Source organism: Anopheles merus, chromosome 3R (assembly GCF_017562075.2).
Source record: "Anopheles merus strain MAF chromosome 3R, AmerM5.1, whole genome shotgun sequence".
NCBI lineage: Eukaryota > Metazoa > Arthropoda > Insecta > Diptera > Culicidae > Anopheles > Anopheles merus.
In genome coordinates this window covers 50,179,382-50,194,242 of record NC_054084.1, presented here as the reverse complement: position 1 = coordinate 50,194,242, position 14,861 = coordinate 50,179,382, and the positions used below count along the sequence as shown (strand labels likewise).

The following is a 14,861-nucleotide window of genomic DNA, read 5'->3' as shown; positions in this document are numbered from 1 at the left end:
TAGAAGGCATTTAACGGAAATTTGCGGGTAGGGATAGGTTTGTATGGCTGAAATCTAGTTTACGCGGTTTTCTAAATTCGACAGTACTTTCAGCAAATTGTATTAATTTGACACATTAATTGTCAAATGCCAGATAATTTCCCTCTTGATCGAATATTAAAAACCATTTCAAAAGGTTGAAAACTGTTAGGCCGCAAATACACGACGTGCGTTTCCGCGGGCGCGTTCAAACGCGTATAACAGTTCCGCAGAGTTATCCAGCAAGAGCATCTCTTCGTTTCCGCGGTAGCGCGTTCGAATGACTTTTCATTTACAGTAGAACGTCGATTATCCGGGCAGCTCGGGACCGGACGGTTGCCGGTTAATCGATTTGCACGGATAATCGTCCAAGAAATGGCAAATTCATGTAAAAATTATAAAATTCACTAGTTTTATGATTAATTCCCAAGCGCCACAGATTAAGCTTAAACGACTGGAAAATTGAATATCCATAGAAAAAAAATGAAAGCTCCACAGCTTCATTGGTTTGATAAATAGATGGCGTATTACAACTCATCATTATATTGCTATCCTTTTCTTGCAATGTGTTTCGACAAGTTGCATTTTATTATGACCTATATAGCCTTCTAACTTTCTGAGCAAAAATCTATATAAATGGTCGTGTGGTTAGATACGTGGGTATCAACACCAATGACCATTGCTCAAATCTCACTTGCTTCAGTGCTGGTGGTTTCCGTTGGAGTTTAGTATTTAAACAATCGTATCGCCGTTCTAGTTCTAGCGATGCATAACTTCAATGCGAAACCATACAACAGTACAGAGGAAATGAGAAAGCTCTCCTCCAAGCGATGAAGCTTAACTGGTTGGGGTATCCCACCAACAGATAGCGCCACCAGCTTTTTTGCTATTTTTAGAATGCATGAGTCGTTTGGCGTCTGCTAAACGAAGTCTTTCTATATTCCGTTTAGGTAGAGAACTTGAGTCGTTTAGAAGCCGTTTAGTGGTCGTTTAGTGGATTTGTGGCACTTGGGTTCACTTTGAATTAATCGATTAATAGTTAGCAGAATATTATTTTAATCAATAACTACAGATTTAACAACTGTTCATGAACAAAAATGAATTTTGAAAATACCATTGGACACTACAGAGCTGCACAAAAAACTGGTTGCCCACTTGACTATCGCTGCAAATTTTCGCCGTATGTTTGAACAGCTGTCACATTTATGCGCACGGTTAAGCCGCCCGCCGGTTAATCCGCCCCCGGATAATCGACGTTCTACTGAATTTGGCTGGATTGTTATACGCGTTTCCGCGGGCGCGGAAACGCGCGTCGTGTATTTGCGGCCTTATATTCAGTCAACAGAATATAATCACAAACATATCAAAGAATTGATTGAGTGGCTAAAACCACCCCCTACTTGCAAAATCATACAAAAAATAGTAATTATTTGGCTGGAAATCACAAAATTACGCCAAAATTCGAGATACGCGGTATTTTGCAAACCCGATTTATCCCGATGCATCTTGGATTTCATCCTCTTTTAATCCCTTTTAAATCACAAAAACTTCATGACCAATTGACAAAAAATAGGGTATTTTTATGTAAAAACATGCCAACTAACAACCCTACCAGTATTAAACGGCTTTGAAGGCATTAAGAAGGCATTTAAGGCCTTACTCGCCTTAGAAGGCGAAAAAGAATTCAACCGAAACTTTCACGGCTGTAACGGGTTCTCTTCGAAATCTTTCAATTTTTTTATTCAACCAGAACAGATAGCTGGCCGCCATCTTAGCTTGTTTATATACTGGTTTTGCACCCTTACTAATGTAACTGCCAAATAGAGCAGTGACCACGCTTTTGGTTCCGAACCGAGAAAGCGTGTGTTCAAATCCTGATTTTAAGGTACTTTTTTCTTTGTTTAATTCTTTTAAAATTAATATTTTCTTGCTATCATTAATACAAACAAAATTTATGTGAAGCAAAATTAAAAAAATACCTTTAAAAAAATAATATTTACACCATGTTCACCCTTCATTATCAGGATGGGTGAAATATGTATCTCATTTCTCCTTTTATTAGAGTTATCGAAATTTGTTTGATATATTAACACCTTAACGGGTTGGTCTTCAAAAACCGATTAATGCAGACCATCTGTAATAAAGTGAAATAGTTCAGAGCTTAACGCAAGAGAACATAACACGTAAATCTGCTATCGAATCTCACGCTCATATCTGGGAATACTACAACAGTGTAGTGCTGAAGACGCTTGTAAGGTTTTCTTTTGACAGTTGCAATTTCAAATTAAAAGCGAAATTTTTTCATTGACATATTTCAAAGGCATTTAATTACTGCAGATCGCCTTCAATTCGCCGGCAATTACAAGGCGATTAGAAGGCATTTAACGGAAATTTGAAGGTAGGGAAGCACCTATTCAATAGTTCACATGCAATCGAAATTCAACCAATTAGCGCGTGGTCACGGAGGACACAAACCGGTGAATACAAATTTCAGCTTTGTCAAAACTGCTTGTCAACGGCAGTTTGTCACAGTAGTATCACAGTAGTTTGTCTTGTTCTTAGGTTTTAAAGTTGTAAGTCATTTTGTATGTCTCTTTGGTGTTGTCTATGTAATGTAATGTAATGTATCGTCTTTGTATGGTGTGTTACTCGTCTGTTCTTTTGTTTAGCAAAATAAGAGAGTGTATAATTTCTTTTTTTTCTTAGTTTTCTTTTTTTTGCACTATATATATATATATATATATATATATATATATATATATATATATATATATATATATATATATATATATATATATATATATATATATATATATATATATATATATATATATATATATATATATACATATGGCTAAATTGTGTGGCTACATGTGTGCTAAATTTATTGGATCTCAGAAGTGGGATAGTGATCCGAAAATGTCTAAACCGATAAGAAAGAGACCAAGGACCAGATGTAGTGCGCCCTTGAATCGGCCGACATTACCGTTCCAAACACGGCAACGATATCACAGATTCGTACAATGTACCAGCAAGCTTCCCCTGATGTTGAACAACATGGTGTCCTGCTGAGCGATTCCAGTCAGCCCGCATTAAGCGAAAGCACAACCGACACAAAAGAAAATGGCGGAATCCTTAACCACGTCATGGGTACAAATACGAACAATGAAGCTGCAGCAGAAATCGCACTCCTAAAACAGCGATGCGAAATATTGGAGCTGCGGAATAAACTAGCTGCTCTTGAAGCACATACCAACGTAAGTACCGCTCACTCGTCAAAACTATTGCACCCCGAAGAAGTGAAGCAAACCATTCCCCTGTTCGATGAGTGTACCAATTGTATTCAGTGGATAAAAACTATTAAACAAAGTGCTGAAATTTATGGCTGGGATGATAAAATAACGATGTTATATGCTACCAGCCAGCTAACTGGTGCTGCCAAAGAATGGTACAATGGGTTTCGAAGTTGCATATCATCGTTCAAAGAATTTGCTGACGGAATAGAAAAAGCTTTCCCAAACAAACAAAATGAAGCTGCTATCCATAAGCAACTGTTGCAAGTAACAAAAAAGAAAGACGAGTCTTATACAGCTTACATTTTTCGCGTGAACGCCCTTGGTACTACGGGAAATGTGAGCAACGAGGGGATAACAACTTACGTCATCCGAGGACTATCGCGCGATCCTATGTACAACAATCTTGTGGCGAAAGAGTACAAAGACATTTACGATCTCATCGGCCATGTGATGCGGTGTGAGATGCATTACCAAATGCGTGAGCTTCCAGCTCCCATGCCTCGCATGCTACCAGCTAATCGCTTTACATCGACACCATCTGTGAATACAAAAACACAGCCAGCCAACAAGCGTGAAGAAGTGCGTTGCTATAATTGTTCCAGTTTCGGCCATTATTCCAACCAATGCCGAAAACCTCGCCAGCCAGTCCAATCATGCTTCCTGTGTGGTGATCCTGACCATAAAAGACAGGAATGTCCGCGAGTAAGCCATCGAATGCCTGCTGCAGTATTTGCGCCGTGCGATCAAGAGATTTTTACAAGCCAACAACCAAATGAAAGCAACACATTGAGAGGATATTCGCAACCACAATCACCGCTTTACTCGATCAATGATGGTTCGCGTCGTAATCAGTCGGTAGCTGTTGCAGTTGAGGACAATTATCGTGACGATAGTGGAATTCACCATGCTGAAAGAGGAGTTAGAATAGATCCAGTTCAAGAGGTAAGTGTCGCATTTAAGAATAATAATGAATTAGGCAAAGTGTATTTACGTGTGTGTTGTTTGTTTGATTCCGGTAGCCATACAAGTTTTCTTAGCGAGCAGCTTGTGCCAAACCATAAATTTAATCCTCGGCTGTCCGGATTCCGTGGCCTAGGTAATCAGCAACTCACATCATTGGGCCATGTAGAAGGTACTATTGGTTTTCGGAATACAAACGTTACTCATTCGTTTATTATACTGCTCAAACATCAAACAGCTTGGCCAATGATTGTTGGAAGAGATTTATGGAAAAGAATGTGTGGTGACACAACGTGTAACCGCTTCTTAAGACACGTTACGCATAGCAAACACATACAGAACGCATCGCGCGTAACGTGTAGCACTCTTTCACTCACTAACACTAACAATAGCAAACGATTGCACTACTACCATTAGATATAGGATTAGAATTATATTTTATATTAGAAATAAATTCATTCTACGAGTGACCACCAAGCGAACAACAAGCCAACTCATTACGTGCACCCGAAAGTAGTGAAATCAGCTAGAACATTCCCATAACTGGTGACCCCGATTGAACAAATATCAAAATACGTTTATCCGAAACGTAACGTAGCAATCGCGAGTGATCATTTCACAGTGACCGTTTTTCATTTGCATTTCGCTCGCCGCGTTTTTAAGTTCAATAATCGAACATTGACCATCAAGTGTCGACCGCGTGCGAAACAAAATGACGACCAACAACGAAGTTGAACAAAATGGTGCGCTGATTGTGAAAAGTGAGGCAAGCGAAGCTACAGTGATTGCCAAAATAAATTTTCCAGACTTCGACCAAGAGGATATTGAAACCTGGTTCATATGCCTTGAAGCCTCTTTTCACGTCAACGGCATTAAACTGGACGAGTTTAAGTTCAACACAGTGATCGTCGCTCTTGGTTCACGAGCAAAATACGTGCATTCAGTTATCAAGCAGTGCCAAAACGAAAATAACAGCAACAAGTACGAAACACTAAAGGAAGCTGTTATCGCTCATTTCCAACCATCGGAAACACAGCGACTGAGCAGTTTGCTGTCCGGCATGTCCCTTGGAGACCAGAAACCCAGCGTTTTGCTGTCCGAGATACGCCGCTTAGGAGGAGCAGGTTGTACCGACAACATCCTGACCAACTTATGGTTGCGAGCCCTGCCCAACACAACTCGTGCCATCATCGCTGCCATGCCAACCGCAACACTGGATGACCAGGCAAAAGTTGCTGACAAGATTCTGGAGGCACCCCGCGAGCAGATTTCCTCTATTCAACATCGAGGAGATGGAGCTACGATAAATTCGCTGGAACAACGTATCGAAGCCCTTACGCAACGCTTAGATGAAGCACTAACAGGTAACCCTCACAGACGGAACCGTTTTACTAATATACGTTCTCGTCCTTGCAGCCGACGGGATGGAACGCCAGCCAGAAATAAACGTGGCTGGATCTGCTGGTTTCATTTCCGGCACGGTTCTCAAGCTCGCAAGTGCGAAAAACAGAAGGCTGACAACCCGAACGTACCGTGTATTTTTTTCGACGGGAAGATCGAGGTGTACTCTCGACCGCGACCGATGTAAGCCCTAACCCGCAAACCGCCCACGCCGCTGCTGCATCTGCCAGCAATCCTGCGTCCGCCACGGACAACGACAGCAGCGACAACAATCGCTTACAACGCATACACATACACGACCCGAAAACATCGAATCGATTCCTTATCGACACCGGAGCGGACGTTTCTGTTGTCCCACCAACCTTAAGAGAACGTAACTCACCAAAGCACTCACAACAGCTGTTTGCCGCGAACGGTACCCCAATACACACGTACGGTACCAAGCGTATCACTGTCGATCTCGGCCTACGACGATCCTTTGTGTGGGTGTTTGTCATCGCAGATGTAAAGTCGCCAATCATAGGTGCCGATTTCTTAAAACATTACGATCTCCTTGTCGATCTCCGGCGATGCAAACTGATCGATAACACGACCCGTTTTGAAATCGAAAACATTAACGCAGTGACCGAACCTGCTATTACCACATTCGACATGAATTCACCGTTTTCTGACATTCTTACCGAATATAAGGACATAACTGTTTTAAACATGAAGCACAAACCAACCGAGGCGAACACCGTCCATCAGATAATCACTAACGGACCCCCCGTTTTTTGTCGACCACGACGATTGCCCATCGACAAATTAAAAGAAGCCAAGGCTGAATTCCAATTTTTAATGGAACAGGGGATTTGTCAACCCTCTAAAAGCAACTGGGCAAGCGCTTTACATCTTGTAAAAAAATCGAACGGCAAGTGGAGACCATGCGGAGATTATCGGAATCTTAACGCGATCACCATACCAGACCGATACCCAGTACCGCATATTCAGGATTTTTCGAATATCCTGCACGGCAAAACAATATTTTCATGTATTGACTTACAAAGGGCATATCATCAGATTCCAGTAGCCCCAGAAGATGTCCCAAAGACGGCCATAACGACCCCTTTCGGACTTTTCGAATTTAAATACATGACCTTTGGCTTAAGAAACGCAGGACAGACTCTACAAAGGCATTTGCACGCTATCTTAGGCGACCTCGATTATGTTTTTCCTTACGTAGATGATCTCTGCATAGCTTCAGAGAACATAGAACTGCATAAAAGGCACCTTCGTGAAGTTTTTGAACGCTTGAAACAGAATGGTCTCGTCATAAACGCAGCTAAATGTCAAATAGGCCAACAAGCTGTGGATTTTCTCGGACACAGAGTCACAGCCGAGGGTATACAACCGAAACTCGCCAAAGTTCAAGCCATTATTGATATACCTAGACCCATTAACGCCAAGGAACTGAAAAGATTTCTAGGTGCCATAAACTTTTATCGCCGATTCATACCACGCGCAGCTGAAAACCAACGCATCCTACAGGCAATGATATCAGGCAACATAAAAAACGACACGACTAGCCTCGAATGGAATGACACTACCAACGACGCATTCCTAAAGTGCAAACAGGAACTATCAAATGCTACTCTGCTTGCACATCCTTCACCTGAAGGAACACTAGCCCTTGATGTGGATGCTTCGAATACGTGCATCGGTGCCGTTCTTCATCAGATCACCGAAAAGGGACTACAACCACTTGCATGCTTTTCACGCAAGCTGAGTGAGAGCCAACAAAAGCTAAGCACGTATGATCGCGAGCTAATCGCGATGTACGAAGCAGTAAAGCACTTTAAAGATACCGTACAAGCCCGAGAGTTTTGTATTTATACAGATCATAACCCACTCGTCACCGCTTTTCAGCAGCGTCCAGAAAAGGCTACACCTACACAGCAACGCAGACTTAGCTACATAAGCGAATTTACAACCGATATTCGGCATGTAGCGGGTGATGCAAATAAAGTTGCCGACATGCTGAGCCGCATTAACACCATTACTGCAATAGATACAATAGACTACAATCGCATGGCTAAGGAACAGAAAACCGATCCAGAACTCAAACATTTCCTAGAAAACCCACCAACAAATACTTGCGTTCATCTTAAACAATTAAAATCACCTCTAGCCGATACTCCCATATATTGCGATATATCCACAGAGGCGATTCGCCCTTTCGTACCAAAGCAATTTAGAAAGCAGATTTTAGAAAAAATGCATAGCACATCACACCCTGGTATACGTGCTACCACTCGTTTGGTATCTGACCGCTTCATTTGGCCTTCTCTTCGTCGAGATTGCAAAGCATTTGTAACGAATTGTATGCCATGCCAGAAATCAAAAATACAACGCCATAAGAAATCGCCAATTGATCAAATCAAAACGCCTGATCGCCGATTCGCACACATCCATATGGATCTCATAGGACCCTTACCGCCATCTGAAGGCAATTTATATTGTCTTACCATCATCGATAAATTTACCAGGTGGCCCGAGGTTTACCCTATACCTAACATGACCGCACACACCGTAGCGCGTGCTTTCATCAGTGGTTGGATTTCGCGATTTGGTGTACCGACGAATATTACAACCGACTGTGGCAGGCAATTCGAGTCAGAGCTTTTCCGTACCCTTACAAGTATGCTTGGCATAACACACTTGCGCACTACCCCATACCATCCGCAAGCAAACGGACAAATCGAGCGTACACATCGACAGCTCAAGGCAGCTATAATGTGCCACCAAAACTCGAGGTGGACTGAAGTCCTACCTATCGTCCTCTTAGGCATGCGATCTTCTCTGAAAGCAGATCTAAATGCAACGGTTGCTGAGCTTATTTACGGCGTACCACTTCGACTACCTGGTGAATTTTTCGTGCCAAGCGAAGATAAGAGAGCAACATCTGAGTTTGTAACACAGCTGAAGCAGCAAATGTTAAAAATAGCACCAAAACCAACCAGCAACCACAACACACGAGAAGCTCCATTCATCCAAAAGGAGATAGCAACATGCACACACGTTTTCATCCGAGTGGGTGCAATCAAACCGCCTCTAACGCAGCCGTATGATGGACCATACCGAGTGGTCCGACGGAAGAAAAAGGTTTCCCAGTCCCAGTTTCCATCGACCGCCTTAAAGCAGTATTTACCCAGGCAGTGGATGAAGATTCACCCGCGAAAAATGATCAGCATTCCAATTCACCACCAATTGTAAACCCTTCGTACAAAACACGCTCAGGACGCCGTGTTGTGATTCCGAACCGCTATTAAAATCTAAGGGGGAAGTAGTGTGGTGACACAACGTGTAACCGCTTCTTAAGACACGTTACGCATAGCAAACACATACAGAACGCATCGCGCGTAACGTGTAGCACTCTTTCACTCACTAACACTAACAATAGCAAACGATTGCACTACTACTAGTGGATTAATATAGGATTAGAATTATATTTTATATTAGAAATAAATTCATTCTACGAGTGACCACCAAGCGAACAAAAAGCCAACTCATTACGTGCACCCGAAAGTAGTGAAATCAGCTAGAACATTCCCATAAATGAATATTCATTTGAAATATATATGTGTTGTGATATGTTGCGGCCAATAACGCGGGAAGGGTTTAAGCTTAAGATGTAGGTAAAAACCGTGTATTCGCTAATAATGTCTTTGCCCTTCTGTCTGCCCGTACCGAGTGCCCGACCGCCGCTCGGTTCCCGCTTGATGCCCTCTCATTCTCCCGAGAGACAAGACCTCCTACACTCACACATCACACGAAGACCCTTGCCTGTCGTCGGTGAGTGGCCTAATGTGTTAGGCAGGTTGGGCCATAACAATATGTTATCGTTACTCGCGTGAAAATTTGATGAGTTTATTGAATACAAATAAAAGCACTATAGGAACACGTCTTAATTCGTTGGGTTCGTTAATTCGTGTCTTAATTCGTTGGGTATTCTTAAAATAAATTCAAGGGAAGAGGCAGACATTTTTTGCAATCCATTAGTATACCAAAAAAAATCTACCTGATAGCCAGCTCGTAATTTATAGCTGATTTAGGGCTGTTTAACGAAAAATCGTTCCGATGTCGTACTTTGTGGCTGATTAAGAGATAGACGGTACTTTGCGGAACTATGGAGCTTTTTAACAGGCACATGGTACTCTTTGAAACTTTGCGGCTGATTAGCACTATGTGTAGGGTTCATGGTGGAACTTGAAGGCTTGTTAAGAAAGCGCACCGAACTTGGTGGAACTTTATAGCTTTTTAATGCATGACATCGGTACGAGATGGCTCTTGTCAAAGTGTCAAAGACGGACGCCGGCAATAGTCTCATTGCTGCTGCACAAGGTAGATTCGTTAATTGAAGAATGAATATAGAGTGAAGTGATTGTGAATTATCAGTAAATTGTGTAAAATTTTGTGTAATTCATCAATACAAAAGTTTTAAAAATATACATATGAGTTTAAACGAAACAAATTTTGTTGTTTATTTCATCGATGACGCTTGCTTGAAAATAAAACACAAAGAAAAATAATCCCTGGCATCGTGGAATAAGGAAGCTGCTTAGGCGCTGTTTGAAAGACCCACATAGAACTTTGATGCTGTTTATCTACTGCAAAAGGCGAATTAAAGCAGCGATCTTTAGCGTGCCAAAATGAGCTGCTTAAGCAATTCTGGCTATTTGGGTGATAGTGTTATGAATAATCATAATTATTCCAAAAGCGAAACCATTTCCAAAACTTTTTTATGTAGACCACCTGGACTACATACACTTTGATTCTAGATTCCACCATGTGATCTCTTTAATGCATCTTGGGATAAATGTAAGCAACACCTTGTTTTCGAGCAGGTACTCGAATATAATTCTAGCTTTGTGGCTAGAATAATCTAGACTGAAAATTGCAGGCTAGTTTGTTGTGTGGTTTTGTATGGAGTGTTTACATGATTTCAGCCTCCAACTGTCAAACTCCATACAAAAAACTAACTAGATTCGTGAAGGGCCCCATCATTTGAAAATACTAGCAACGGTTTTGACAACGCTTAGAAAAAACGGAATAGAGTTGAGGCTAGATAAATGTAAATTTGCATGCAGCAGTTTGGATTACCTTGGTTATTTCGTAACTTCTAAAGGAATTCAACTAAGTGACCATCACCTTAAAGCTATACAAAATTATCCCATTCCCAAAACCCCTAAAGAGGTTCAACGTTGTTTGGGTCTCTTCTCGTATTTTAGGCGATTTGTTCCGTCATTTTCGAGTGTTGCCATTTTCGAGTGTGCAAACCTCTCAGCAATTTGCTTAAAGAAAACGTATCTTTTAAGTTTGATGACAATTGCTTAAAAGCGTTTAATGATTTAAAAACAAGATTAATGAATGCTCCTGTATTAGCTATTTATGACCCCCATCGGGAAACTGAATTGCACTGCGATGCCAGTACCGTTGGGTTTGGTTCGGTGCTACTTCAAAAGCAGAATAATGGCAAATTTCATCCAGTGGCATATTTTTCAAAAACTGCTTCTCCTAGTGAATTTAACCTCCACAGCTACTAGTTGGAAACTTTGTCAATGATCTACGCTCTCAAACGTTTTCATTCGTACGTACATGGTATACCTCTGAAGATAGTGACCGATTGCAATCCGCTTGTGGAAACTTTAAAAAATCGAAATTGTTCCGTCAAAATTGCAAGGTAGTCTTTGTTCTTGGAGAACTACCAATATACTATGCAATATCGACCTGGAACGACTATGGGTCATGCCGATGCACTTAGTCGTATCCAAACACTGGGAGTTGTTGATGATTTGGACATTGTACGCAGTTGCAAATTGCTCAGTGCCGTGATCCTGACATCTCTAAACTTAAATCTGATCTGGAAAATAAGCCAACCGTAGGATACCTTTTAAAAGATGGTGTTGTCTATCGTGAATCTCCTCAGAAGAAATTGCATATGATGGTTCCAAAAGAATTAATTAAAAGCATTATTCGTAATGTTCACGAAAACATTGACCATTTAGGCGTAGATAAATGTTGTTCTCAAATTGCCAAACATTATTGGTTCCCTGGTATGAAAAATCATGTACAAAATTTTATTCAAAATTGTCTTAAATGCATTCTCTTCTCTGCCCCTCCAGAAAAAATAAACGCAACTTGCACACTATACCAAAAAGTATATTACCTTTAGATACTCTTCACATCGACCATTTTGGTCCGTTACCATCTATAAGATCGAAAAAAAAGTATATTTTGGTGGTAATTGATTCTTTTACAAAGTTCACAAAATTGTACCCCACTAATTCAACCAATACTCGAGAAGTGTGTTTAGTTCTAAAGCAATACTTCAATTATTATAGTTGTCCCCGACGGATAGTGAGTGATCGTGCTACTTGTTTTTCTTCTCATGAGTTTAAAAAGTTTCTAGAGGATAATAATATAATTCATATTCAAAACGCAGTTTGTTCTCCTCAAGCCAATGGCCAGGTTGAGAGGGTTAACAGGGTAATCAAACCTTAGATAGTAAAATAACAGATCTATTAGATCATGCAGATTGCCCAAATAGCCAGAATTGCTTAAGCAGCTCATTTTGGCACGCTAAAGATCGCTGCTCTAATTCGCCTTTTGCAGTAGATAAACAGCATCAAAGTTCTATGTGGGTCTTTCAAACAGCGCCTAAGCAGCTTCCTTATGCCACGATGCCAGGGATTATTTTTCTTTGTGTTTTATTTTCAAGCAAGCGTCATCGATGAAATAAACAACAAGATTTTTTTCGTTTAAACTCATATGTATATTTTTTAATCTTTTGTATTGATCAATTACACAAAATTTTACACAATTTACTGATAATTCACAATCACTTCACTCAATATTCATTCTTCAATTAACGAATCTACCTTGTGCAGCAGCAATGAGACTATTGCCGGCGTCCGTCTTTGACACTTTGACAAGAGCCATCTCGTACCGATGTCATGCATTAAAAAGCTATAAAGTTTCACCAAGTTCAGTACCCTTTCTTAACAAGCCTTCAAGTTCCATCAAGAACCCTACACATAGTGCTAATCAGCCGCAAAGTTCCAAAGAGTACCATGTGCCTGTTAAAAAGCTCCATAGTTCCGCAAAGTACCGTCTATCTCTTAATCAGCCACAAAGTACGACATCGGAACGATTTTTCGTTAAACAGCCCTAAATCAGCTATAAATTACGAGCTGGCTATTTGGGTGGTGTTCTAGATTGCCGGATGTCGAATATGCACTCAATAACACAGTACACTCTTCGACAAACTACACACCTTCCATTTTACTATTCGGTGTTGAACAACGCGGAACCATAATTGATGAATTTACCGAATACTTAGATGACAAAAACGTACATGCTAGAGATCTTGAATCTTTTCGCGTCGAAGCTTCTGAGAACATAACGAGGTCTCAAGAAACAAACATGGTTCAGTTCAGCAAAAGACACAAACCTGCGGTAGAATTTTCCGAAGGAGATCTTGTTGTTATTCGAAACGTGGATAACACACCAAATGCTAACAAAAAATTTATTCCCAAATTTAAAGGCCCTTATATAATTGACAAACGACTTCCAAATGACCGTTACGTGATAAAAGATATCAATGGTTTCCAACACACACAAATTCCTTATGATGGTATTTTAGAGTCTGATAAACTTAGGCATTGGATTGCAAGAGATGCTGACCTTTTTCCCGAATCGTATGATGTGACACAAATTGATTTAAATATAATATAAATTGAGGGCAATTTTAGATGTCAGAATAGGCCGAGTTGTAAACCTTGCAGATGAGAAAATGTAAACCTTGAGCGTGATACGTGTAAATGCTACCTAACCACACCTCATGTCGCGTGTGTATAGACCTGGTCGATGACAGCTGTCACCGGCAGACTAGACCAAGGTTATTAGACTCTATACAGGTCAAAGTGGGTAGAAAGGAGGTGTCGTCATGTAGAACAATTGGGCATCGAGGCTTTAGAAAAAAGCACAAAACCAGGATCGACGGCAGTTGTCAAATGCGACGAATGTTGCTTGTATTTAGATATGATATATGAATTGTTTTCGTTTAATACACATTTTTTTAGCATTAAAAATTCGTATTTTGCATCCACACTCCATAAATCGACATTTTACACGTTATAATGTAGCTGCTGCCTGTAAACAAATATCGACGCCTGTTGTCAAACTGAATCTCAAAATGGCAACATGCCAAACGCTAAGAAGACACCTCCTCTATATTCCACCTTGATACAGGTTACGAAAAAAGCCCGTTTTGGCCGATTTCCAATAAAAGAATGAATGAAAAATTTTGACAGAAAAATTGGAATGGTTTGTTTACAATTGGACTGGTTTGTTTACAATTTGTCTGGATTGCAATCGTGCAATGGTATGGTGTTTGGTGTTGAATCTTGCAAGCTATAATTTATTTAATTATTTTGTAATTTTATTATTATTAATATTGTGATGAATTAACAGCTGTGACAAGTGAGAAATCGAGTAAATGAGAATCCAGTAAAAATAGCAAGCGGAAGATTGCTGCAAAATCATTCGCTTCTCAGCATTGTCAGTGTTACGCACACGATTCTAAATTCCTTTTTTTTACCAATCTGATCATAGTAACCATTATTTATCCTTCCACGTGAAAATAAGATGTTTCTGGAAACACGAATTATCCCGTCCGAACGGATATTCGGGTAAATTTGTGAGGATAAATTTAGTATGAAAGTAGGCGATATTTTAAATAATGAAGGATTCAAACGCAGAAGCTCTTGGAGTAAAGAGGTTTAATTCTAAATATCCTAAATAGGACAGAGCCCCTGGATTTCCGAGCCAAACACCCACTTCCGTCTGGATAGGCTTCCCAACCTTGGATCAGAAGCAACTAGCGGGAAGGACTGGTTAGTAGGCGAAGTATCAAATACTCTGTCCACTCTGCTGCTGTTTGTTTCTCCTCCGTTACAACCCTGCAACTCTTGCTGAGGGCCAAACCTTCGCGTGGCCTGCCGGAGAAGCTCGGTTCGTAACTGTTTTCTCCAGTTAATATAATTCATTTATTTTTACCCCTGGGGATTTAAAACCTTGTTTTTACAAATTTTCCAAGAAATGTATGCATCCTGCTGGTACATGCTGCTCTAGCGATCGCTTAGCCCT

General features: G+C 40.6%; 2 protein-coding genes across 2 annotated transcripts; both read left to right on the top strand.

Annotated features, from left to right (window-relative positions):
• The first annotated feature begins 3,534 nt into the window (after positions 1 to 3,534).
• On the top strand, positions 3,535 to 4,392 carry LOC121595216. The gene is made up of 2 exons (XM_041918989.1): positions 3,535 to 4,256; positions 4,334 to 4,392. Exons 1-2 carry the CDS (start codon positions 3,705 to 3,707, stop codon positions 4,349 to 4,351), a joined length of 570 nt encoding a protein of 189 aa, XP_041774923.1. The 5' UTR covers positions 3,535 to 3,704; the 3' UTR covers positions 4,352 to 4,392.
• A 594-nt stretch (positions 4,393 to 4,986) lies between these two features.
• Positions 4,987 to 6,912, top strand: LOC121595769. The gene is made up of 4 exons (XM_041919977.1): positions 4,987 to 5,638; positions 5,691 to 5,771; positions 5,830 to 6,179; positions 6,898 to 6,912. The coding sequence occupies exons 1-4, from the start codon at positions 4,987 to 4,989 to the stop codon at positions 6,910 to 6,912; spliced, it is 1,098 nt and encodes a 365-aa protein (XP_041775911.1).
• Positions 6,913 to 14,861: the final 7,949 nt, after the last annotated feature.